Consider the following 27,338-nt stretch of genomic DNA (forward strand, 5'->3'; position numbering starts at 1 on the left):
CTACACTGACTGAAGTGGCATTTCTATTTGTTATTGGAGTGGCGGCCACGATTTAGGGGAAACACTGGAACATAACCCTGACAGGAGGTAGACGATGTAGCCTGGATGCCAGCCAACACGGCTTGACAAAGAGACAAGGACTAGAAGAAATAGATCTGGGACCAGGCTAGAGACAAGGAGGGTGAAACTCTAGATCTGGGACCAGGCTAGAGACAAGGAGGGTGAAACTCTAGATCTGGGACCAGGCTAGAGACAAGGAGGGTGAAACTCTAGATCTGGGACCAGGCTAGAGACAAGGAGGGTGAAACTCTAGATCTGGGACCAGGCTAGAGACAAGGAGGGTGAAACTAAAACTACAGTAAACAACCGTTTACTTCCCTCCTTCCCGCCTCCCTGCCCACCGGGCTCTGATGGTGGTGTCCCAGCCAACGCATCATGCCAGCCAGTGCTGTGCCAGGTGTGAGGCTGCATGTCATGCGGCTACACTGTAATAACACTATAATAATATGATAACACACTGTGATGTGGTTTATCAGGAAGGAGATGACACAACAGACACCTGTTGTTGATGAAACCAAAACCGGTTTGTCCACTGGAGACACACACACACACACACACACACACACACACAATGACACACACGCAGGATGACACACACGCAGGATGACACACGCAGGATGACACACACGCAAGATGACACACACGCAGGATGACACACACACACGCAGGGTGACAGATGATTTCTGAGCTCTGCTTGAGTAACTAGTGACTTCACCCATTTGGCACAAGACAGAGAGACAATGAGACAGGCCGTACTCTTAGCTCATCATCAACTTCCTCTTCCTTGTTCTTATATCTTTAGCTTTGACACACTTCAACAGCTAGAAGCTGAGGCAGAGGACAAGAGCCAATTTGTAGTTGTAGCTCTTAGACCACTTATCCCAACCCGGGGTTTTCAAATCCCACCCTCACCCCTGGAGAACCTAACCTACTAGCTGACTGACTGGTTGGATTGTCCACTCACCTATTGTCTTGATTAGGGGGTTGGGGGAGGGGAAGGCTTAAGATCACTAAATAGACAGACATGAATTAATAAAGAACTGAGAAAACCAACTCAATGGCCTTGGGGTTAGAGTGGCGGCCTTGTGGTTAGAGTGGCGGCCTTGTGGTTAGAGTGGCGGCCTTGTGGTTAGAGTGGCGGCCTTGTGGTTAGAAGGTTGGGGATCGCTGCGATAGACTAGCGTCTTGTCCGGGGGCGGGGGGTGTACAGTACATGTAGCTGCCTCGAGCTAATGAAACAGATGGGATCAGCTATATCTCGAAGGAAGGTCTTACTGGTGGCGTCGGTCCTGACGTAGGTGATCTTGCTCTTGGCCCCGAGGACCTGGTGTTCATCGGAGGCAGAGAGCTGGGTCTTGACCATGATGGCGTACTGAGTCCAGGGCTTCAAAGCCAAGATCAAGGTACCTGGAAGGAACAATAGTATTGTTAGCTATGTGTTGCAGCACGGACAACATTGAGCCCTTGTTGTTCCTACCGTACAACTACAGTGTATATGATATGATACGTTTTAATGTGTGCAAAGAGCTACATTTCACCATATGGACAATAAAGTCATTAGGTATCATTATTAGTATTGTTATGTGTTGCAGCACGGACACTATTAAATAGAACACTTGTTGTTACTAACATGCTACTGCAGTAAATCAGGGTACCGGGGACAATAGCATTGTTGTGTTGCAGCACGGACAATATTGAGTGCAACACCCCCCCCTCCTCCCCTTCCTCCCATGTTTTCAACAGTGTCTATCCTTACCAATACAGTAGTAAGACAGGAGAGAATAAACCATTACCTGGCTCCTGTTGTGCGTTTCCCTCTGTAGCCCGGGCCGGGGGGTCCAGGTCAATGATCACCCAGTTGGAACCACACGCATCCTGGCCATCAAACTCTGTCACGTTGGGGTAAGGCCTGGGAGAGGGGAAGAGAGAGAGACAGTTCATACTAAAAAGGTGAATATCTCTCTCTCTCACACACACACACACAAAACCTGATAAATATGTTACTATTAAGAAGCAATGTGGTTTAATTTTTGCGACCTGCGTTTTTTTAACCAATGTATTTAAGCAATAAGGCCCGAGGAGGTGTGGTACATGGCCAATATCCCAAGGCCTGTTCTCAAGCATGTCGCAACGTGGAGTACCTGGACACAGCCCTTAGCCATGGTATGTTGGCCATATACCTACAAACCCCGAGGTGCCTTCTTGCTATTATAAATTGGTTTACCGACGTAATTAGAACAGTAAAAAATACATGTTTTGTCATACCCGTGGTCTACGGTCTGATATACCACGGCTGTCAGCCAATCAGCATTCAGGGCTGGAACCACCCAGGTTATAATCTTAGATCCAATAGTAAAACAGATGGAACAGAACATCACTAATTAACAAAGTGCCACAAAAAACGAGTGGTACGGCTCATTTACTACTATAGTTCAGGGCTCTACGTCGACAAGGAGTACACGATGTGTTCCTAAGTAGACAAGTAGAAGCACGCAAACAAATCTGGGAGATCAATTCAAGTATTTCAATTAATTTGTGAATGACTTAAATGACTTATTAAAGGCCACGAATAAAAGGTTTCTGGAATGAACCATTGCTCAATCAAGCGCAGTGCACCCTTAAAGGTCTCCAGTCGAAAATGTTCAGCTGCTCATTTTTAAAGGGATGTGCCGTTACCGTGGTAACTGGGCACTTCCTTGTCTGTGAGGGGAAAAAATAAAAATCTCAGAATTCTCTTCACAAGAAGCAGAAAGTTACAGCAAAGTCAAACTAACATCAAACTAAATGATATTATAACTGACCAAGAAACACGAGGACAAAGTGACACTTAACATTTCGGGTCAATTTGACTGTGTGACCACACGCCAATGTGGCTTGTGAAATAGACATTAACCGCAAATGACAAAATCTACCCGCATTCGGCAGGTGTTCTGGTCCCGACCCATATAGTGTTAGCATAAAAATGAAGTGTATTTTCTCCCTGCCCCTGTTTCGAGACAGGTGAATGATAATGGTCCATTCTAAATCAAAACTAATTTCACACATATATTATTTAAACCAGAATAAATGAAGAATAGTCTGATTGTGACAATATTAGCCTATTACCTGTGAATGATCCCCAGTGTAAGGCAAGAAACAATGCCTTTTTAAAAATGTTTATCGAAGTTGCATACCTCATGTAGCCTAGCCCATAGGCCTATATGTTCTGATAAGGTTAGTATCACACCTCATGTAGCCTAGCCCATAGGCCTATATGTTTTGATAAGGTTAGTATCACACCTCATGTAGCCTAGCCCATAGGCCTATATGTTTTGATAAGGTTAGTATCACACCTCATGTAGCCTAGCCCATAGGCCTGTATGTTCTGATAAGGTTAGTATCACACCTCATGTAGCCTAGCCCATAGGCCTATATGTTCTGATAAGGTTAGTATCACACCTCATGTAGCCTAGCCCATAGGCCTATATGTTCTGATAAGGTTAGCATCACACCTCATGTAGCCTAGCCCATAGGCCTATATGTTCTGATAAGGTTAGTATCACACCTCATGTAGCCTAGCCCATAGGCCTGTATGTTCTGATAAGGTTAGTATCACACCTCATGTAGCCTAGCCCATAGGCCTGTATGTTCTGATAAGGTTAGTATCACACCTCATGTAGCCTAGCCCATAGGCCTATATGTTTTGATAAGGTTAGTATCACACCTCATGTAGCCTAGCCCATAGGCCTATATGTTCTGATAAGGTTAGTATCACAACTAAAGTGGACTAATAACTTCATAAGATGAAGCACATTAATCCCCTTTACAACGTGAGTAGAGTAACTGGCATATTTAAGCAGTTTCCAGTTTGGGGAAGATCATTTTCACCATAAAAAAAAGCACCTTCATAATAAAAGCATTACATACATAATGTTATTTGTGGTCAGTTTTTTTATAATGGTGTTTTCCTGCTACTGAAACATTTCGCTCTTATAGCCTAGTGGCGTGTGCACACTGCTGCACTTATCATGTGAATAAATAGCCTGAAAGTTGATCATATATCAAGCTGAACGTTCTGATCGGTTGGGTCAGCTTCATTGCATAGAAAAGTGTATTGTTGATGCTAGTGGTTGTATTAATTTGAGATCTAATCGCATCCCACAACTGTCCCAGACTATGTTTGAATTATTTATTTCTCACACAGAAGGACGAGTTGACCAATAGAAAATGTCAACTGTTGTACTCTGGGGGATAGTAGATGAACAGAGGCTGGTGCTTTTGCTGGTCGTTAGGCCTACTCATCTTGTTGGCTGACGAAAGGTAAATGTAGACAGTTCTTCCACCTCTGTAGTGACGCCTCAATCCCTGAGATGCAGTGCCTTAGACCGCTGCGCCACTCGGGAGGCCCAATAGACTGCATTCTCTTCATATCATGTTTCTTTAGACCGGTCTAAAATGAATAATGGCTTTATTGTGAAGGTGTAGACTATATTACATGGATTTATTGTGAAGGTGTAGGCTATATTACATGGATTTATTGTGAAGGTGTAGGCTATATTACATGGATTTATTGTGAAGGTGTAGGCTATATTACATGGATTTATTGTGAAGGTGTAGGCTATATTACATGGATTTATTGTGAAGGTGTAGACTATATTACATGGATTTATTGTGATGGTGTAGGCTATATTACATGGATTTATTGTGAAGGTGTAGACTATATTACATGGATTTATTGTGAAGGTGTAGACTATATTACATGGATTTATTGTGATGGTGTAGGCTATATTACATGGATTTATTGTGAAGGTGTAGGCTATATTACATGGATTTATTGTGAAGGTGTAGGCTATATTACATGGATTTATTGTGAAGGTGTAGACTATATTACATGGATTTATTGTGAAGGTGTAGACTATATTCCATGGATTTATTGTGAAGGTGTAGACTATATTACATGGATTTATTGTGATGGTGTAGTCTATATTACATGGATTTATTGTGAAGGTGTAGGCTATATTACATGGATTTATTGTGAAGGTGTAGGCTATATTACATGGATTTATTGTGAAGGTGTAGGCTATATTACATGGATTTATTGTGATGGTGTAGACTATATTACATGGATTTATTGTGAAGGTGTAGGCTATATTACATGGATTTATTGTGAAGGTGTAGGCTATATTACATGGATTTATTGTGAAGGTGTAGACTATATTACATGGATTTATTGTGAAGGTGTAGACTATATTACATGGATTTATTGGGATGGTGTAGGCTATATTACATGGATTTATTGTGAAGGTGTAGGCTATATTACATGGATTTATTGTGAAGGTGTAGACTATATTACATGGATTTATTGTGATGGTGTAGACTATATTACATGGATTTATTGTGAAGGTGTAGGCTATATTACATGGATTTATTGTGAAGGTGTAGACTATATTACATGGATTTATTGTGATGGTGTAGGCTATATTACATGGATTTATTGTGAAGGTGTAGGCTATATTACATGGATTTATTGTGAAGGTGTAGGCTATATTACATGGATTTATTGTGAAGGTGTAGACTATTACATGGATTTATTGTGAAGGTGTAGACTATATTACATGGATTTATTGTGAAGGTGTAGGCTATATTACATGGATTTATTGTGAAGGTGTAGACTATATTACATGGATTTATTGTGAAGGTGTAGGCTATATTACATGGATTTATTGTGAAGGTGTAGGCTATATTACATGGATTTATTGTGATGGTGTAGGCTATATTACATGGATTTATTGTGATGGTGTAGGCTATATTACATGGATTTATTGTGAAGGTGTAGGCTATATTACATGGATTTATTGTGAAGGTCTAGACTATATTACATGGATTTATTGTGAAGGTCTAGACTATATTACATGGATTTATTGTGATAGTGTAGGCTATATTACATGGATTTATTGTGAAGGTGTAGGCTATATTACATGGATTTATTGTGATAGTGTAGGCTATATTACATGGATTTATTGTGATGGTGTAGGCTATATTACATGGATTTATTGTGAAGGTGTAGGCTATATTACATGGATTTATTGTGAAGGTGTAGACTATATTACATGGATTTATTGTGATGGTGTAGGCTATATTACATGGATTTATTGTGAAGGTGTAGGCTATATTACATGGATTTATTGTGAAGGTATATGCTATTTTGTTAACATGTAGATGTTCCTACGGTCTGTTCCTACATTCTGCATCAGTGGCTTGTAGGCTGTGTGTGGAAGCCAGGAGATGCTAAATGTGTTTATGTTAACTAACAGTCAATTACCGTGACACTGACAGTTATTTGCTTGACAATCACTGGCTGCCGAAATGTCAGGCATCACAGTCATGTCCAACACACACACACACACACACACACACACACACACACACACACAGCTGTACTTACGCTTCCTTGTAGAAGACCATGAAGCCCAGCAGGTCTCTGAAGTCGGGAGGCCAGAACGGTTCCCACTTGATCATGATCTTATCATGTGTAGCACGCACCTGAGTGAACCTTAACTCCTGGTTCTCACCTGAGAGAGACACACACCGAGACACACACACCGAGACACACACACACAGAGACACACACACACAGAGACACAGTCACTATCAGAGGATATGGTAAGTACTATACTGTCCTAGGTCTGTGAAACACAACAGATGTGTGTGTGTACTCAGACTGTACGGTTCTTACAGGAGGCCTGGTCTCCGTTGGTCTTCGATACAATGTTGTTCTTGGTATGCCTGTCCCTGGTGCCCGTCACCTCCTCCATCTTGCGTATCTCTGACATGCAGAGCTTAGCATTGAGTTGAAAGAACATGCGTCCCTGCAGGATGCTCAGGTTGTGTTGGGTCCAGTCCCACAGCTGACGCAGGTTCTGGTTGTCATGTGCGTAGAACGAGTAGCCCCTTGGGAAGCAACACACACACACACACATTAAATCGATTTATTCAAACATTTAACAGATATAGCTTAAAATATAAGGAGGTGGAGGTAGACGAGGAGGTGGAGGAAGAGGGGCCGGCGGGGTAAGAAGAGGAGGCGGCGGGTTAAGAAGAGGAGGCGGAGGAAGAAGAGGAAGCGGAGGCAGAGGAAGAAGAGGAGGGGGAGGCGGAGGAAGAAGAGGAGGAGGAGGCGGAGGAAGAAGAGGAAGAGGCGGAGGAAGAAGAGGAGGAGGCGGAGGAAGAAGAGGCGGAGGTAGAAGAAGAGGGAAGAGGCAGAGGAAGAAGAAGAGGGAAGAGGCGGAAGAAGAAGAAGAGGGAAGAGGCGGAGGAAGAAGAGGAGGTGGCGGAGGAAGAAGAAGAGAAGGTGGCGGAGGAGGAAGAAGAGTAGGAGGTGGCGGAGGAAGAAGAGGAGGTGGTGGCGGAGGAGGAAGAAGAGGAGGTGGTGGCGGAGGAGGAAGAAGAGGAGGTGGTGGCGGAGGAGGAGGCGGAAGAGGTGGCGGCGGAGGAGGCAGAAGAGGAGGTGGTGGCGGCGGAGGAGGCAGAAGAGGAGGTGGCGGAGGAGGAGGCAGAAGAGGAGGAGGTGGCGGAGGAGGAAGAAGAGTAGGAGGTGGCGGAGGAGGAAGAAGAGTAGGAGGTGGCGGAGGAGGAAGAAGAGTAGGAGGTGGCGGAGGAAGAAGAAGAGGAGGTGGCAGAGGAGGAAGAAGAAGAGGAGGTGGCAGAGGAGGAAGAAGAGGGGGTGGCGGAGCAGGAAGCAGAGAAGGAGGTGGCGGAGGAGGAGGCGGAGGAAGAAGAAGAGGAGGCGGAGGAAGAAGAAGAGGAGGAGGCGGAGGAGGAAGAAGAGGAGGCGGAGGAAGAAGAAGAGGAGGAGGCGGAGGAGGAAGAAGAGGAGGCGGCGGAGGAAGAAGAAGAGGAGGTGGAGAAAGAAGAGGAGGTGGAGAAAGAAGAGGAGAAGAAGAGGAGAAGGAAGAGGGGCCGGCGGGGTAAGAAGAGGAGGCGGCGGGGTAAGAAGAGGAGGCAGAGGAAGAAGAGGAGGCGGAGGCAGAAGAGGAGGCGGAGGCAGAAGAGGAGGCGGAGGCGGAGGAAGAAGAGGAGGCGGAGGCGGAGGAAGAAGAGGAGGCGGAGGCGGAGGCAGAAGAGGAGGCGGAGGCAGAAGAGGAGGCTGAGGCGGAGGCAGAAGAGGAGGCGGAGGAAGAAGAGGCGGCGGAGGAAGAAGAGGAGGTGGAGGCGGAGGAAGAAGAGGAGGCGGAGGAAGAAGAGGAGGCGGAGGCGGAGGCGGAGGAAGAAGAGGAGGCGGAGGAAGAAGAGGAGGCGGAGGCGGAGGCAGAAGAGGAGGCGGAGGAAGAAGAGGCGGCGGAGGAAGAAGAGGCGGCGGAGGAAGAAGAGGCGGCGGAGGAAGAAGAGGAGGTGGAGGCGGAGGAAGAAGAGGAGACGGAGGCAGAAGAGGAGGCGGAGGAAGAAGAGGAGGCGGAGGCGGAGGAAGAAGAGGAGACGGAGGCGGAGGAAGAAGAGGAGGCGGAGGCAGAAGAGGAGGAGGAGGCGGAGGAAGAAGAGGAGGCGGCGGCGGAGGAAGAAGAGGAGGCGGCGGCGGAGGAAGAAGAGGAGGATGCGGAGGAAAAAGAGGAGGAGGCGGAGGAAGAAGAAGAGGAGGTGGTGGCGGAGGAGGTGGCTGAAGAGGAAATGGCGGAGGAGAAAGAAGAGGAGGAGGTGGTGGCGGAGGAGGAGGCGGAAGAGGTGGTGCCGGAGGAGGAGGCCGAAGAGGAGGTGGCGGAGGAGGAGGCCGAAGAGGAGGTGGCGGAGGAGGAGGCAGAAGAGGAGGTGGCGGAGGAGGAGGCAGAAGAGGAGGTGGCGGAGGAGGAGGAAGAATAGGAGGAAGAAGAGTAGGAGGTGGCGGAGGAGGAAGAAGAGGAGGAGGTGGCGGAGGAGGCAGAAGAGGAGGCGGAGGCAGAAGAGGAGGCGGAGGCAGAAGAGGAGGCGGAGGCAGAAGAGGAGGCGGAGGCAGAAGAGGAGGCGGAGGCGGAGGAAGAAGAGGAGGCGGAGGCGGAGGAAGAAGAGGAGGCGGAGGAGGAGGCAGAAGAGGAGGTGGCGGAGGAGGAGGAAGAATAGGAGGAAGAAGAGTAGGAGGTGGCGGAGGAGGAAGAAGAGGAGGAGGTGGCGGAGGAGGCAGAAGAGGAGGCGGAGGCAGAAGAGGCGGAGGCAGAAGAGGAGGCGGAGGCGGAGGAAGAAGAGGAGGCGGAGGCGGAGGAAGAAGAGGAGGCGGAGGCAGAAGAGGAGGCGGAGGCGGAGGAAGAAGAGGAGGCGGAGGCAGAAGAGGAGGCGGAGGAAGAAGAGGAGGCGGAGGCGGAGGAAGAAGAGGAGGCTGAGGCAGAAGAGGAGGCGAGGAAGAAGAGGAGGCGGAGGCGGAGGAAGAAGAGGAGACGGAGGCGGAGGAAGAAGAGGAGGAGGAGGCGGAGGAAGAAGACGAGGCGGAGGAAGAAGAGGAGGCGGCGGCGGAGGAAGAAGAGGAGGCGGCGGAGGAAGAAGAGGAGGCGGCGGAGGAAGAAGAGGAGGATGCGGAGGAAAAAGAGGAGGTGGTGGAGGAAGAAGAGGCAGAGGCGGAGGAAGAAGAAGAGGAGGTGGTGGCGGAGGAGGAGGCTGAAGAGGAAATGGCGGAGGAGAAAGAAGAGGAGGAGGTGGTGGCGGAGGAGGAGGCGGAAGAGGTGGTGCCGGAGGAGGAAGAAGAGGAGGTGGCGGCGGAGGAGGCAGAGGTGGTGGCGGAGGAGGAGGCAGAGGTGGTGGCGGAGGAGGAGGCAGAATAGGAGGTGGCGGCGGAGGAGGCAGAAGAGGAGGTGGCGGCGGAGGAGGCAGAAGAGGAGGTGGCGGCGGAGGAGGCAGAAGAGGAGGTGGCGGCGGAGGAGGCAGAAGAGGAGGTGGCGGAGGAGGAGGCCGAAGAGGAGGTGGCGGAGGAGGAGGCAGAAGAGGAGGTGGCGGAGGAGGAGGAAGAATAGGAGGAAGAAGAGTAGGAGGTGGCGGAGGAGGAAGAAGAGGAGGAGGTGGCGGAGGAGGAAGAAGAGGAGGAGGTGGCAGAGGAGGAAGAAGAGGAGGAGGTGGCGGAGGAGGAAGAAGAGGAAGAGGTGGCGGAGGAGGAAGAAGAGGAGGTGGTGGCGGAGGAGGAAGAAGAGGAGGAGGAGGTGGCGGAGGAAGAAGAGGAGGAGGGGGTGGCGGAGGAAGAAGAGGAGGAGGTGGTGGAGGAGGAAGAAGAGGAGGAGGTGGCGGAGGAAGAAGAAGAGGAGGTGAAGGAAGAGGAGGAGGTGGAGAAAGAAGAGGAGGCGGAGGAAGAAGAGGAGGATCCGGAGGAAGTAGAGGAGGTGGCGGAGGAAGAAGAGGAGGTGGCGGAGGAAGAAGAGGAGGTGGCAGAGGAAGAAGAGGAGGTGGCAGAGGAAGAAGAGGAGGTGGCAGAGGAAGAAGAGGAGGTGGCAGAGGAAGAAGAGGAGGTGGCAGAGGAAGAAGAGGAGGTGGCAGAGGAAGAAGAGGAGGTGGCAGAGGAAGAAGAGGAGCAGTACAAGGAAGAGGAGGTGAGCAGAATAATGAAGAGGAGGTGAGCAGAATAAGGAAGAGGTGAACAGTAGGGTCAGGAAGAAAGTCAACTTACCCGTCCATCAGTGTGTCCCCTCTGATGACCCGTAGGTTGCGGAGGAAAGAGAGCGAGACGAGAGCGTAGGAGCGCCGGACCTTCAGGAAGCCTGTAATCTCCTCCAGCTGTCCAAGGTTAGCCTCCAGCTCTGCTGCTATGTTATCTACACACACATACCCATCGTTAACTCAAAAGTTACTTTGGAAGCGCGCACACACACACAGCAGTAAGTTGAACATGAGCCCCTAATACCCACTTCCTCCTCTAAGGTTGATATCCATGCTGCCGTTGAGAACGGTGCATCCTCTCAGAGCTTGGGCTGCTGTCACAGAGTCCACCATTTTCAGGCCCATACACACCTTAGGACATAGCCCAGCACACGGAGTACAGACCAACCTGCAGGACGAGAGGGAGAGAGCACACATCAGATAACACACCCTCAGAGGTTATAGGGCATGGTTCCCCAACCCCGGCGGCCTGCGGGTGATTTAATTTGGCCCCCCAAGTTTTCTGAGAAAAAAATAAACTAATAAAAACAGATTGGTGGACATAAAGACTGTAAAAAGGAGGTGGTTTGGGATGAGTCTGACCGCAGAGTGAAGTAAAAACAGCCAACAAGTGCTCAGCATATGTGGGAACTCTCAGCCAGGTGAAGCTGGTTGAGAGAATGCCAAGAGAGTGCAAAGCCGTCATCAAGGTAAAGGGTGGCTATTTGAAGGATCTCAAATCAAATAATTTATGATTTGTTTAACACGTTTTTTGGTTACTACATGATTCCATTCCATGTGTTACTTCATAGTTGATGTCTTCACTATTATTCTACAATGTAGAAAATAGTACAAATAAAGAAAAACCCTTGAATGAGTAGGTGTTCTAAAACCTTTAAGCAGTAGTGTATGTTTTGGTCAAATATTATATCTGTTTTGGCTTCTTGCGGCCAATTTGCAGTCTACAAATGATTTGTAATTACACTGATTTCAGAAAGTATTCAGACCCCTTGACTTTTTCCACATTTTGTTACGTTACAGCCTTATTCTAAAATTGATTCAATTGTTTTTTCCCCCTCATCAATCTACACGCCTGTATTATAGACGTACGTAGTAGAGTTGACAGTAGTATATAGTACTGTATTATAGACTTACGTGAGAGTTTACAGTAGTATATAGTACTATATTATAGACTTACGTGGTAGAGTTGCCAGTAGTATATAGTACTGTATTATAAACGTACGTGGTAGAGTTTACAGTAGTATATAGTACTGTATTATAAACTTACGTGGTAGAGTTTACAGTAAGTAGTAAATAGTACTGTATTATAGACTTACGTGGTAGAGTTGCCAGTAGTATATAGTACTGTATTATAAACTTACGTGGTAGAGTTTACAGTAGTATATAGTACTGTACTATAAACTAATGTGGAGGAGTTTACAGTAGTATATAGTAATGTATTATAAACTTACGTGGTAGAGTTTACAGTAGTATATAGTACTGTATTATAAACTTACATGGTAGAGTGTACAGTAGTATATAGTACTGTATTATAGACTTACGTGGTAGAGTTTACAGTAGTATATAGTACTGTACTATAAACTTACGTGGAGGAGTTTACAGTAGTATACCCGGAGGGGCACTCTGGTATACAGGCTCCATTGTGGATGACGAACTGGTGGCAGTCGCTGTTCTTGCTCTGCTGACACTTGTTGTGGAGGTCCTGGCAGAAGGAGAAGGGGACGCAGCGCCAGCCCCTGTAGGTGTAGTATCCCTGCGGACAGCGGTCCACACAGGCCTCCTGGTAGTAAGGAATTTGGATGAGTTAGATTAATCAATTAGTCAATTGTAAGCATCCGTATCAATTAGAACATTTGAGAATGTAAAATAACAAAATGTAGGTGATATTTGTAATAGCAGATATGACATAAGAGTTTAAATAAACAAGACTTGCTTAAACAAAAAGGCCAAAACTCCTTCCCACCTAAGCAGGCTGAAATAGCAGGCGGTCTTTTTAAACAACTCTTATACTAGAAGAGCATTGTCACATTCACAATATTATTCCGACCTCCGTGTGGATATACACATGGACCAAAAGTATGCGGGCATCTGCTCGTCCAACATCTCATTCCAAAATTGCTGCTTTAACAGCCTCTACTCTTCTGGGAAGGCTTTCCACTAGATGTTGGAACATCGCTGCAGGGACTTGCTTCCATTCAGCCACAAGAGTATTAGTGAGGTCGGGCACTGATGTTGGGCGATTAGGCCTGGCTCACAGTCGGCGTTCCAATTCATCCCAAAGGTGTTCGATGGGGTTGAGGTCAGGGCTCTGTGCAGGCCAATCAAGTTCTTCCACACTGATCTCGTTAAACAGTTTCTGTATGGACCTCGCTTTGTGCACGGGTGCATCGTCATGCTGAAACAGGAAAGGGTCTTCCCCATGTTGCCACAAAGATGGAAGCACAGAATCGTCTAGAATGTCATTGTATGCTGTAGCGTTAAGATTTCCCTTCACTGAAACTAAGGGGCCTAGTCCGAACCATGAAAAACAGCCCCAGACTACTATTCCTCCTCCACTGAACTTTACAGTTGGCACTATGCATTTGGGCAGGTAGCGTTTTCTTGGCATCCGTCAAACCCAGATTCGTCTGTCGGACTGCCAGATGGTGAAGCGTGATTCATCACCCCAGAGAACGCGTTTCCACTGCTCCAATGGTGGCGAGCTTTACACCACTCCAGCCGACACTTGGCACTGCCCATGGTGATCTTAGGCTTGTGTGCGGCTGCTCGGCCATGGAAACCCATTCCATGAAGCTCCCAACGAACAGTTCTTGTGCTGACGTTGCTTCTAGAGGCAGTTTGGAACTCGGTAGCGAGTGTTGCAACCGAGTACAGGCGATTTTAACGCGCTACATGCTTCAGCACTTGGCAATCCCGTTCTGTGAGCTTGTGGGGCCTACCACTTTGCGGCTGAGCCGTTGTTGCTCCTAGACGTTTCCACTTGACAATAACAGCACTTACAGTTGACATCACGCTTTTGACTGCTCTGGATCTTTAAATAATGAATCATCTCTAACATCTAGAATCAGAAACACGATTGTTATGCAACAAAAGTCACAAGGAATTTCTCTTGGCGTTGTATATAGAAGCATCTACATCAGCCACCCCCCCACCCCCCCCCCCCCCCCACACATAAACAATCAACTAAGGTAATTGTGAAAGTTGTGTTGTAGTCATCCCAACTTTACCTGGTGCTGGAGGTTCTTGCAGGCAACACAGCTGCTGCTGTTGTGGGGCTCAGAGCAGCCTCCCAGACACTGTTCATGGCAACATTGGTGGTCTCTGGTACAGGCCCGGTGCTTACAGCTGGTGGGACACACTGTAGGAGGGGGAGGGTTTAGTAATAGGATATTTGGTCATTATAATAGTATTTGGTATATATGTTTGACCCAGGTCAGTCAGTATTTGGTATGTATGTTTGACCCAGGTCAGTCAGTATTTGGTATATATGTTTGACCCAGGTCAGTCAGTATTTGGTATGTATGTTTGACCCAGGTCAGTCAGTATTTGGTATGTATGTTTGACCCAGGTCAGTCAGTATTTGGTATGTATGTTTGACCCAGGTCAGTCAGTATTTGGTATGTATGTTTGACCCAGGTCAGTCAGTATTTGGTATGTATGTTTGACCCAGGTCAGTCAGTACTTGGTATGTATGTTTGACCCAGGTCAGTCAGTATTTGGTATGTATGTTTGACCCAGGTCAGTCAGTACTTGGTATGTATGTTTGACCCAGGTCAGTCAGTATTTGGTATGTATGTTTGACCCAGGTCAGTCAGTATTTGGTATGTATGTTTGACCCAGGTCAGTCAGTACTTGGTATGTATGTTTGACCCAGGTTTGCTCTGAAATCACTAACAAGGTGACCCAGGCAACACACACACACACACACACACACACCACACACACACACACTTCATCTACTGGCAATCTGGCAAGAATTACACTGCGCAAGAGCGCTCACACACACACGCTAGTGTTGTCACGATACCAGAACTTTGACTTGGATACCGATAACAGTATCACGCTACTCGATATCAAAACAAAACCACAGCAGAAAAAGAAGACGTATTAGCCAAAGGCACAGAACGGTCCTTAGACCAGACAGTGTCAACGCCTTTTGTTTGCCAAGAATGTGACGAATACAATTTGATTTGATCAACTCCACTACTGCTCTGCTGAATCTTTTGAGTTCAACAGCATAAAATTCTAAATATTTTTTTTCACGTCCATTTTTCAGACAACCATGTGTGTATTAATAAATCAATTATACAATCAATTTGACTTTTTTCTTTTTAGCAATCTAACTACATAACATAATGGTAATCATTTATTTGAATGGTAAATCTCTCATCTATTGATAAACTGGGTAAACCAAGAAGTAGCCTAGACCTATTCACAATACAGGCTAACGTACATGCAATAGGAGTGTCTATGCATTGAGTTATTGAGCTTGTTTTGGCTGATTTCATGGAGCTACAGATGACAAATCGGTTTCCCTTCCATTTGGGACTTATTTTATTGTACTGATCAACAACATTTGCATAGAAGTAACTTATTTTATAAAAGTGCACGCTGTCTCTTTAACCAGTAATGATGTCATTCTCAAGGCAAGAAGGAGGCGGCCCCTCGGAGCCCTATTTACACACAGTCAGTTCACTGGAGGCAACAGGTAGTCTTTGGGAGAGACGCGTGAGAGAGACCGACTAAGTGAATGAATAAACCTGGGTAATGAATTTGTTAGCTTCAGCTAGCAAGGAATGTTAGCCTACAAAGCTGGAAGCTATCGGTATCTTCTTGCATTGTAAGGTCTATAAGCCTGTATGGACATTGTTTTGCGAACAGTAAATAACAGTTTCAACATTTCTACATGCCGTGTTGCATTATTCAAATGTGTTGACTTCAGTGCAGGCTAAGTGGAGAGCTAACATGATGCAGCCCAGACTCCCAGTGGAGAGTGGGACTCTCAGTGGAGACTCTCAGTGGAGAGCTAACATGATGCAGCCCAGACTCCCAGTACAGGCTCAGTGGAGAGCTAACATGATGCAGCCCAGACTCCCAGTACAGGCTCAGTGGAGAGCTAACATGATGCAGCCCAGACTCCCAGTACAGGCTCAGTGGAGAGCTAACATGATGCAGCCCAGACTCCCAGTACAGGCTCAGTGGAGAGCTAACATGATGCAGCCCAGACTCCCAGTGCAGGCTCAGTGGAGGAGGCACGGTGCGCTCAAGCTATAAGGGGGACATCGGCTGGGCTGTTCCTTGAGACACATTTGACAGAAGTACCGAAAGTAACAACAATTCTAAAACCGAATATATTTTCCATGTTCTAGTATTGAAAAAGTACCTACATTTCGGTATACCGTGCAGCACTCACACATGGTAACGTTCATTGCCATTGCTGAGTTTCAAAGCCAGTTGGTACTGGCAGTGTGTGTGTGTCAGCGGGAGAGAGGTAAACACCTTGCTGACTGCCTGTCCTGCAGGATTAAATCATCTCAGGTAGCTCCGGAGCCAGATTAGATTAGGATTGGTCAACAGCCTAACGAGGGGCTCAGGCCACAGGTCAGGTCACATGAACTGAAAGGGTGTTTATGTGAGTGTGTTCTACATTAAGGACTGACTGAAGAAGCAACCGCAAACACACAAACACAGACAAATATATCATCGCAGGTCAACAACCATTACAATGTAGAGCAAAACAACACCACAGAAAAGGGGCTCTGACTGACACCACATTATATTATACTGACTGACACCGCATGATACTGACTGACACCGCATGATACTGACTGACACCGCAGGATACTGACTGACACCGCAGGATACTGACTGACACCGCAGGATACTGACCGACACCGCAGGATACTGACCGACACCGCAGGATACTGACCGACACCGCAGGATACTGACCGACACCGCAGGATACTGACTGACACTGCAGGATACTGACCGACACTGCATTATACTGACTGACACTGCATTATATTATACTGACTGACACCGCATTATATTATACTGACTGACACTGCATTATATTATACTGACTGACACTGCATTATACTGACTGACACTGCATTATATTATACTGACTGACACCGCATTATACTGACTGACACTGCATTATACTGACTGACACTGCATTATATTATACTGACTGACACTGCATTATACTGACTGACACCGCATTATACTGACTGACACTGCATTATACTATACTGACTGACACTGCATTATACTGACTGACACCGCATTATACTGACTGACACCGCATTATACTGACTGACACTGCATTATACTGACTGACACTGCATTATACTGACTGACACTGCATTATATTATACTGACTGACACTGCATTATACTGACTGACACTGCATTATATTATACTGACCGACACCGCATTATACTGACTGACACCGCATTATACTGACTGACACTGCATTATATAATACTGACTGACACCGCATTATATTATACTGACTGACATCGCATTATACTGACTGACACTGCATTATATTATACTGACTGACACTGCATTATACTGACTGACACTGCATTATATTATACTGACTGACACTGCATTATATTATACTGACTGACACTGCATTATACTGACTGACACTGCATTATATTATACTGACTGACACTGCATTATATTATACTGACTGACACTGCATTATATTATACTGACTGACACTGCATTATATTATACTGACTGACACTGCATTATATTATACTGACTGACACTGCATTATATTATACTGACTGACACTGCATTATATTATACTGACTGACACTGCATTATACTGACTGACACTGCATTATATTATACTGACCGACACCGCATTATACTGACTGACACCGCATTATACTGACTGACACTGCATTATATAATACTGACTGACACCGCATTATATTATACTGACTGACATCGCATTATACTGACTGACACTGCATTATATTATACTGACTGACACTGCATTATATTATACTGACTGACACTGCATTATACTGACTGACACTGCATTATATTATACTGACTGACACTGCATTATACTGACTGACACTGCATTATATTATACTGACTGACACTGCATTATATTATACTGACTGACACTGCATTATATTATACTGACTGACACTGCATTATATTATACTGACTGACACTGCATTATATTATACTGACTGACACTGCATTATATTATACTGACTGACACTGCATTATACTGACTGACACTGCATTATACTGACTGACACTGCATTATATTATACTGACTGACACTGCATTATATTATACTGACTGACACTGCATTATATTATACTGACTGACACTGCATTATACTGACTGACACTGCATTATATTATACTGACTGACACCGCATTATATTATACTGACTGACACTGCATTATATTATACTGACCGACACCGCATTATATTATACTGACTGACACCGCATTATACTGACTGACACCGCATTATACCGACTGACACTGCATTATATTATACTGACTGACACTGCATTATATTATACTGACTGACACCGCATTATATTATACTGACTGACACCGCATTATATTATACTGACCGACACTGCATTATATTATACTGACTGACACCGCATTATACTGACTGACACCGCATTATACTGACTGACACTGCATTATATTATACTGACTGACACCGCATTATACTGACTGACACTGCATTATACCGACTGACACTGCATTATATTATACTGACTGACACTGCATTATATTATACTGACTGACACCGCATTATATTATACTGACTGACACCGCATTATATTATACTGACCGACACTGCATTATATTATACTGACTGACACCGCATTATACTGACTGACACCGCATTATACTGACTGACACTGCATTATATTATACTGACTGACACTGCATTATATTATACTGACTGACACTGCATTATATTATACTGACTGACACCGCATTATATTATACTGACTGACACCGCATTATATTATACTGACTGACACCGCATTATATTATACTGACTGACACTGCATTATATTATACTGACTGACACTGCATTATATTATACTGACTGACATCGCATTATACTGACTGACACTGCATTATATTATACTGACTGACACCGCATTATATTATACTGACTGACACCGCATTATACTGACTGACACCGCATTATACTGACTGACACCGCATTATACTGACTGACACCGCATTATACTGACTGACACCGCATTATACTGACTGACACCGCATTATACTGACTGACACTGCATTATACCAACTGACACTGCATTATATTATACTGACTGACACCGCATTATATTATACTGACTGACAATGCATTATATCACACTGACTGACACTGCATTATATTATACTGACTGACACCGCATTATACTGACTGACACCGCATTATACTGACTGACACTGCATTATATTATACTGACTCACACTGCATTATATTATACTGACTGACACTGCATTATATTATACTGACTGACACTGCATTATATTATACTGACTGACACTGCATTATATTATACTGACTGACACTGCATTATATTATACTGACTGACACCGCATTATACTGACTGACACCGCATTATACTGACTGACACTGCATTATATTATACTGACTGACACTGCATTATACCGACTGACATTGCATTATATTATACTGACTGACACTGCATTATACTGACTGACACTGCATTATATTATACTGACTGACACTGCATTATATTATACTGACTGACACCGCATTATACTGACTGACACCGCATTATATTATACTGACTGACACTGCATTATATTATACTGACTGACACTGCATTATATTATACTGACTGACACTGCATTATATTATACTGACTGACTCCGCATTATACCGACTGACACTGCATTATACCAACTGACACTGCATTATATTATACTGACTGACACTGCATTATATTATACTGACTGACTCCGCATTATACTGACTGACACTGCATTATACCAACTGACACTGCATTATATTATACTGACTGACACTGCATTATATTATACTGACTGACTCCGCATTATACTGACTGACACTGCATTATACCAACTGACACTGCATTATATTATACTGACTGACACTGCATTATACCGACTGACACTGCATTATATTATACTGACTGACACTGCATTATACTGACTGACACTGCATTATATTATACTGACTGACACTGCATTATACCAACTGACACTGCATTATATTATACTGACTGACTGTTTTGCGAACAGTAAATAACAGTTTCAACATTTCTACATGCCGTGTTGCATTATTCAAATGTGTTGACTTCAGTGCAGGCTAAGTGGAGAGCTAACATGATGCAGCCCAGACTCCCAGTGGAGAGTGGGACTCTCAGTGGAGACTCTCAGTGGAGAGCTAACATGATGCAGCCCAGACTCCCAGTACAGGCTCAGTGGAGAGCTAACATGATGCAGCCCAGACTCCCAGTACAGGCTCAGTGGAGAGCTAACATGATGCAGCCCAGACTCCCAGTACAGGCTCAGTGGAGAGCTAACATGATGCAGCCCAGACTCCCAGTACAGGCTCAGTGGAGAGCTAACATGATGCAGCCCAGACTCCCAGTGCAGGCTCAGTGGAGGAGGCACGGTGCGCTCAAGCTATAAGGGGGACATCGGCTGGGCTGTTCCTTGAGACACATTTGACAGAAGTACCGAAAGTAACAACAATTCTAAAACCGAATATATTTTCCATGTTCTAGTATTGAAAAAGTACCTACATTTCGGTATACCGTGCAGCACTCACACATGGTAACGTTCATTGCCATTGCTGAGTTTCAAAGCCAGTTGGTACTGGCAGTGTGTGTGTGTCAGCGGGAGAGAGGTAAACACCTTGCTGACTGCCTGTCCTGCAGGATTAAATCATCTCAGGTAGCTCCGGAGCCAGATTAGATTAGGATTGGTCAACAGCCTAACGAGGGGCTCAGGCCACAGGTCAGGTCACATGAACTGAAAGGGTGTTTATGTGAGTGTGTTCTACATTAAGGACTGACTGAAGAAGCAACCGCAAACACACAAACACAGACAAATATATCATCGCAGGTCAACAACCATTACAATGTAGAGCAAAACAACACCACAGAAAAGGGGCTCTGACTGACACCACATTATATTATACTGACTGACACCGCATGATACTGACTGACACCGCATGATACTGACTGACACCGCAGGATACTGACTGACACCGCAGGATACTGACTGACACCGCAGGATACTGACCGACACCGCAGGATACTGACCGACACCGCAGGATACTGACCGACACCGCAGGATACTGACCGACACCGCAGGATACTGACCGACACCGCAGGATACTGACTGACACTGCAGGATACTGACCGACACTGCATTATACTGACTGACACTGCATTATATTATACTGACTGACACCGCATTATATTATACTGACTGACACTGCATTATATTATACTGACTGACACTGCATTATACTGACTGACACTGCATTATATTATACTGACTGACACTATATAATGCAGTGTCAGTCGGTATAATGCGGTGTCAGTCAGTATAATGCGGTGTCGGTCACTGCATTATATTATACTGACCGACACCGCATTATATTATACTGACTGACACCGCATTATACCGACTGACACTGCATTATATTATACTGACTGACACTGCATTATATTATACTGACTGACACCGCATTATATTATACTGACTGACATTATATTATACTGACCGACACTGCATTATATTATACTGACTGACACCGCATTATACTGACTGACACCGCATTATACTGACTGACACCGCATTATACTGACTGACACTGCATTATATTATACTGACTGACACCGCATTATACTGACTGACACTGCATTATATTATACTGACTGACACCGCATTATATTATACTGACTGACACCGCATTATATTATACTGACTGACACTGCATTATATTATACTGACTGACACCGCATTATATTATACTGACTGACACTGCATTATATTATACTGACTGACACTGCATTATATTATACTGACTGACATCGCATTATACTGACTGACACTGCATTATATTATACTGACTGACACTGCATTATATTATACTGACTGACACTGCATTATATTATACTGACTGACACCGCATTATATTATACTGACTGACACCGCATTATATTATACTGACTGACACTGCATTATATTATACTGACTGACATCGCATTATACTGACTGACACTGCATTATATTATACTGACTGACACTGCATTATATTATACTGACTGACACCGCATTATATTATACTGACTACACCGCATTATATTATACTGACTGACACCGCATTATATTATACTGACTGACACTGCATTATATTATACTGACTGACACTGCATTATATTATACTGACTGACATCGCATTATACTGACTGACACTGCATTATATTATACTGACTGACACCGCATTATATTATACTGACTGACACCGCATTATATTATACTGACTGACACCGCATTATACTGACTGACACCGCATTATACTGACTGACACCGCATTATACTGACTGACACCGCATTATACTGACTGACACCGCATTATACTGACTGACACTGCATTATACCGACTGACACTGCATTATATTATACTGACTGACACCGCATTATATTATACTGACTGACAATGCATTATATCACACTGACTGACACTGTATTATATTATACTGACTGACACCGCATTATACTGACTGACACCGCATTATACTGACTGACACTGCATTATATTATACTGACTCACACTGCATTATATTATACTGACTGACACTGCATTATATTATACTGACTGACACTGCATTATATTATACTGACTGACACTGCATTATATTATACTGACTGACACCGCATTATACTGACTGACACCGCATTATACTGACTGACACTGCATTATATTATACTGACTGACACTGCATTATACCGACTGACACTGCATTATATTATACTGACTGACACTGCATTATACTGACTGACACTGCATTATATTATACTGACTGACACTGCATTATATTATACTGACTGACACCGCATTATACTGACTGACACCGCATTATATTATACTGACTGACACTGCATTATATTATACTGACTGACACTGCATTATATTATACTGACTGACACTGCATTATATTATACTGACTGACACTGCATTATATTATACTGACTGACTCCGCATTATACCGACTGACACTGCATTATACCAACTGACACTGCATTATATTATACTGACTGACACTGCATTATATTATACTGACTGACTCCGCATTATACTGACTGACACTGCATTATATTATACTGACTGACACTGCATTATATTATACTGACTGACTCCGCATTATACTGACTGACACTGCATTATACCAACTGACACTGCATTATATTATACTGACTGACACTGCATTATACCGACTGACACTGCATTATATTATACTGACTGACACTGCATTATACTGACTGACACTGCATTATATTATACTGACTGACACTGCATTATACCAACTGACACTGCATTATATTATACTGACTGACACTGCATTATACCGACTGACACTGCATTATATTATACCGACTGACACTGCATTATATTATACCGACTGACACTGCATTATATTATACTGACTGACACTGCATTATATTATACTGACTGACACAGCATTATATTATACTGACTGACACTGCATTATACTGACTGACACTGCATTATACTGACTGACACTGCATTATACTGACTGACACTGCATTATACTGACTGACACTGCATTATATTATACTGACTGACACTGCATTATACTATACTGACTGACACTGCATTATACTATACTGACTGACACCGCATTATACTATACTGACTGACACCGCATTATACTGACTGACACTGCATTATATTATACTGACTGACACTGCATTATACTATACTGACTGACACCGCATTATACTATACTGACTGACACCGCATTATACTATACTGACTGACACCGCATTATATTATACTGACTGACACTGCATTATACTATACTGACTGACACCGCATTATACCGACTGACACTGCATTATATTATACTGACTGACACTGCATTATACTGACTGACACTGCATTATACTGACTGACACTGCATTATATTATACTGACTGACACTGCATTATATTATACTGACTGACACCGCATTATACTGACTGACACTGTGAATCGTGTGTGGTTGTCTGAACTCCCTTACCAGTGATATGCAATATCTGTGTCAACTCCCACTCCCAACATTACTCTGGTGTGTGTGTCTCTCTACTGGGATTCATTAGCGTCACAGCAGTCATGTGACATGGGGTCAGCCCTCTACAAGTACAACATGGACCTCTGTCCTTCCTTTCTGACTGAGTGTGTGTGTAAGAGGGGGTGGTACAAGGAGCTAATTACAGATCACTTAACAGTATCAAATGAGGGGATTAGATACAATGTTTCTGAATGAGTAGCTAACATTGACTAAATTTTCTCTGAATATTGGGTGTTGAATACTCTCTGCCTGTCCCCCTCCACTTCGGTCTCTCTCAGCCGCACTATACACACTCCCTCCCCCATCCCTAAACACACACAAAAGTCACTTGCATTGCCTGCAGCCCTTCACACACACACACCGCACAGATTCCTGATCCAGTACAGACTCCATGCCATCGCACAGCGGCAGCTGCAGATCCACCCTCAGCTTTAACCAATGTGTTGCCTGGTAGGGGGAGCTGGCCTCTCTCTCTCTTTAACCAATGTGTTGCCTGGTAGGGGGAGCTGGCCTCTCTCTCTCTTTAACCAATGTGTTGCCTGGTAGGGGGAGCTGGCCTCTCTCTCTCTTTAACCAATGTGTTGCCTGGTAGGGGGAGCTGGCCTCTCTCTCTCTTTAACCAATGTGTTGCCTGGTAGGGGGAGCTGGCCTCTCTCTCTCTTTATTCAATGTGTTGCCTGGTAGGGGGAGCTGGCCTCTCTCTCTCTTTAACCAATGTGTTGCCTGGTAGGGGGAGCTGGCCTCTCTCTCTCTTTAACCAATGTGTTGCCTGGTAGGGGGAGCTGGCCTCTCTCTCTCTTTAACCAATGTGTTGCCTGGTAGGGGGAGCTGGCCTCCCTCGCTCTTTAACCAATGTGTTGCCTGGTAGGGGGAGCTGGCCTCTCTCTAACCAATGTGTTGACTAGTAGGGGGAGCTGGCCGCTCGCTCTTTAACCAATGTGTTGCCTGGTAGGGGGAGCTGGCCTCTCTCTCTCTTTAACCAATGTGTTGCCTGGTAGGGGGAGCTGGCCTCTCTCTCTTTAACCAATGTGTTGACTGGTAGGGGAGCTGGCCTCTCTAACCAATGTGGTGACTAGTAGGGGGAGCTGGCCTCTCTCTCTCTTTAACCAATGTGTTGACTGGTAGGGGAGCTGGTCTCTCTCTCTTTAACCAATGTGTTGACTAGTAGGGGGAACTGGCCTCTCTCTCTTTAACCAATGTGTTGACTGGTAGGGGGAGCTGGCCTCTCTCTAACCAATGTGGTGACTAGTAGGGGGAGCTGGCCTCGATCTCTTTAACCAATGTGTTGACTGGTTGGGGGAGCTGGCCTCTCTCTCTTTAACCAATGTGTTGACTGGTAGGGGGAGCTGGCCTCTCTCTAACCAATGTGTTGACTAGTAGGGGGAGCTGGCCTCTCTCTCTTTAACCAATGTGGTGGTGGCTGGTAGGGGGAGCTGGCCTCTCTCTCTTTAACCAATGTGGTGGTTGCTGGTAGGGGGAGCTGGCCTCTCTCTCTTTAACCAATGTGTTGGCTGGTAGGATGAGCTGCCCTCTCTCTCTTTAACCAATGTGGTGGCTGGTAGGGGGAGCTGGCCTCTCTCTAACCAATGTGTTGCCTGGTAGGGGGAGCTGGCCTCTCTCTAACCAATGTGGTGGTGGCTGGTAGGGGGAGCTGGCCTCTCTCTCTTTAACCAATGTGTTGACTGGTAGGGGGAGCTGGCCTCTCTCTCTTTAACCAATGTGTTGCCTGGTGGGGGAAGCTGGTCTCGCTCTCTTTAACCAATGTGTTGCCTGGTAGGGGGAGCTGGCCTCTCTCTCTTTAACCAATGTGTTGACTAGTAGGGGGAGCTGGCCTCTCTCTCTCTTTAACCAATGTGTTGACTGGTAGGGGAGCTGGCCGCTCGCTCTTTAACCAATGTGTTGACTGGTAGGGGGAGCTGGCCTCTCTCTCTTTAACCAATGTGTTGGCTGGTAAGGGGAGCTGGCCTCTCTCTTTAACCAATGTGTTGACTGGTAGGGGGAGCTGGCCTCTCTCTCTTTAACCAATGTGTTGCCTGGTGGGGGAAGCTGGCCTCGCTCTCTTTAACCAATGTGTTGCCTGGTAGGGGGAGCTGGCCTCTCTCTAACCAATGTGTTGACTAGTAGGGGGAGCTGGCCTCTCTCTCTTTAACCAATGTGGTGGTGGCTGGTAGGGGGAGCTGGCCTCTCTCTCTTTAACCAATGTGGTGGTTGCTGGTAGGGGGAGCTGGCCTCTCTCTCTTTAACCAATGTGTTGGCTGGTAGGATGAGCTGCCCTCTCTCTCTTTAACCAATGTGTTGGCTGGTAGGATGAGCTGGCCTCTCTCTCTTTAACCAATGTGGTGGTGGCTGGTAGGGGGAGCTGGCCTCTCTCTCTTTAACCAATGTGGTGGTGGCTGGTAGGGGGAGCTGGCCTCTCTCTCTTTAACCAATGTGGTGGTGGCTGGTAGGGGGAGCTGGCCTCTCTCTCTTTAACCAATGTGGTGGCTGGTAGGGGGAGCTGGCCTCTCTCTCTTTAACCAATGTGGTGGCTGGTAGGGGGAGCTGGCCTCCCTCTCTTTAACCAATGTGGTGGCTGGTAGGATGAGCTGGCCTCTCTCTCTTTAGCCAATGTGGTGGCTGGTAGGGGGAGCTGGCCTCTCTCTAACCAATGTGTTGCCTGGTAGGGGGAGCTGGCCTCTCTCTAACCAATGTGTTGACTGGTAAGGGGAGCTGGCCTCTCTCTCTTTAACCAATGTGTTGCCTGGTAAGGGGAGCTGGCCTCTCTCTTTAACCAATGTGTTGACTGGTAGGGGGAGCTGGCCTCTCTCTCTTTAACCAATGTGTTGCCTGGTGGGGGAAGCTGGCCTCGCTCTCTTTAACCAATGTGTTGCCTGGTAGGGGGAGCTGGCCTCTCTCTCTTTAACCAATGTGTTGACTAGTAGGGGGAGCTGGCCTCTCTCTCTTTAACCAATGTGGTGGTGGCTGGTAGGGGGAGCTGGCCTCTCTCTCTTTAACCAATGTGGTGGTGGCTGGTAGGGGGAGCTGGCCTCTCTCTCTTTAACCAATGTGGTGGTGGCTGGTAGGGGGAGCTGGCCTCTCTCTCTTTAACCAATGTGGTGGCTGGTAGGGGGAGCTGGCCTCTCTCTCTTTAACCAATGTGTTGACTAGTAGGGGGAGCTGGCCTCTCTCTCTTTAACCAATGTGGTGGTGGCTGGTAGGGGGAGCTGGCCTCTCTCTCTTTAACCAATGTGGTGGTGGCTGGTAGGGGGAGCTGGCCTCTCTCTCTTTAACCAATGTGGTGGTGGCTGGTAGGGGGAGCTGGCCTCTC

The 27,338-nt window shown here is 45.6% G+C and overlaps 1 protein-coding gene across 1 annotated transcript in view; it reads right to left on the bottom strand.

The window, feature by feature from the left end:
- The window catches only part of LOC100135871 (insulin receptor), a 171,769-nt gene that overhangs the window by 42,594 nt on the left and 101,837 nt on the right, over window positions 1–27,338 (bottom strand). The window contains exons 3-10 of the mRNA XM_036986535.1: window positions 13,872–14,002; window positions 12,231–12,424; window positions 10,893–11,032; window positions 10,655–10,799; window positions 6,776–6,990; window positions 6,485–6,611; window positions 1,854–1,969; window positions 1,336–1,467 (exon numbers count right to left, since the gene is read on the bottom strand). Coding sequence (XP_036842430.1) covers window positions 1,336–1,467; window positions 1,854–1,969; window positions 6,485–6,611; window positions 6,776–6,990; window positions 10,655–10,799; window positions 10,893–11,032; window positions 12,231–12,424; window positions 13,872–14,002 — 1,200 coding nt within the window. The remainder of the gene's footprint in view (window positions 1–1,335; window positions 1,468–1,853; window positions 1,970–6,484; window positions 6,612–6,775; window positions 6,991–10,654; window positions 10,800–10,892; window positions 11,033–12,230; window positions 12,425–13,871; window positions 14,003–27,338) is intronic.

Source organism: Oncorhynchus mykiss, chromosome 8 (assembly GCF_013265735.2).
Source record: "Oncorhynchus mykiss isolate Arlee chromosome 8, USDA_OmykA_1.1, whole genome shotgun sequence".
Classification (NCBI taxonomy): domain Eukaryota; kingdom Metazoa; phylum Chordata; class Actinopteri; order Salmoniformes; family Salmonidae; genus Oncorhynchus; species Oncorhynchus mykiss.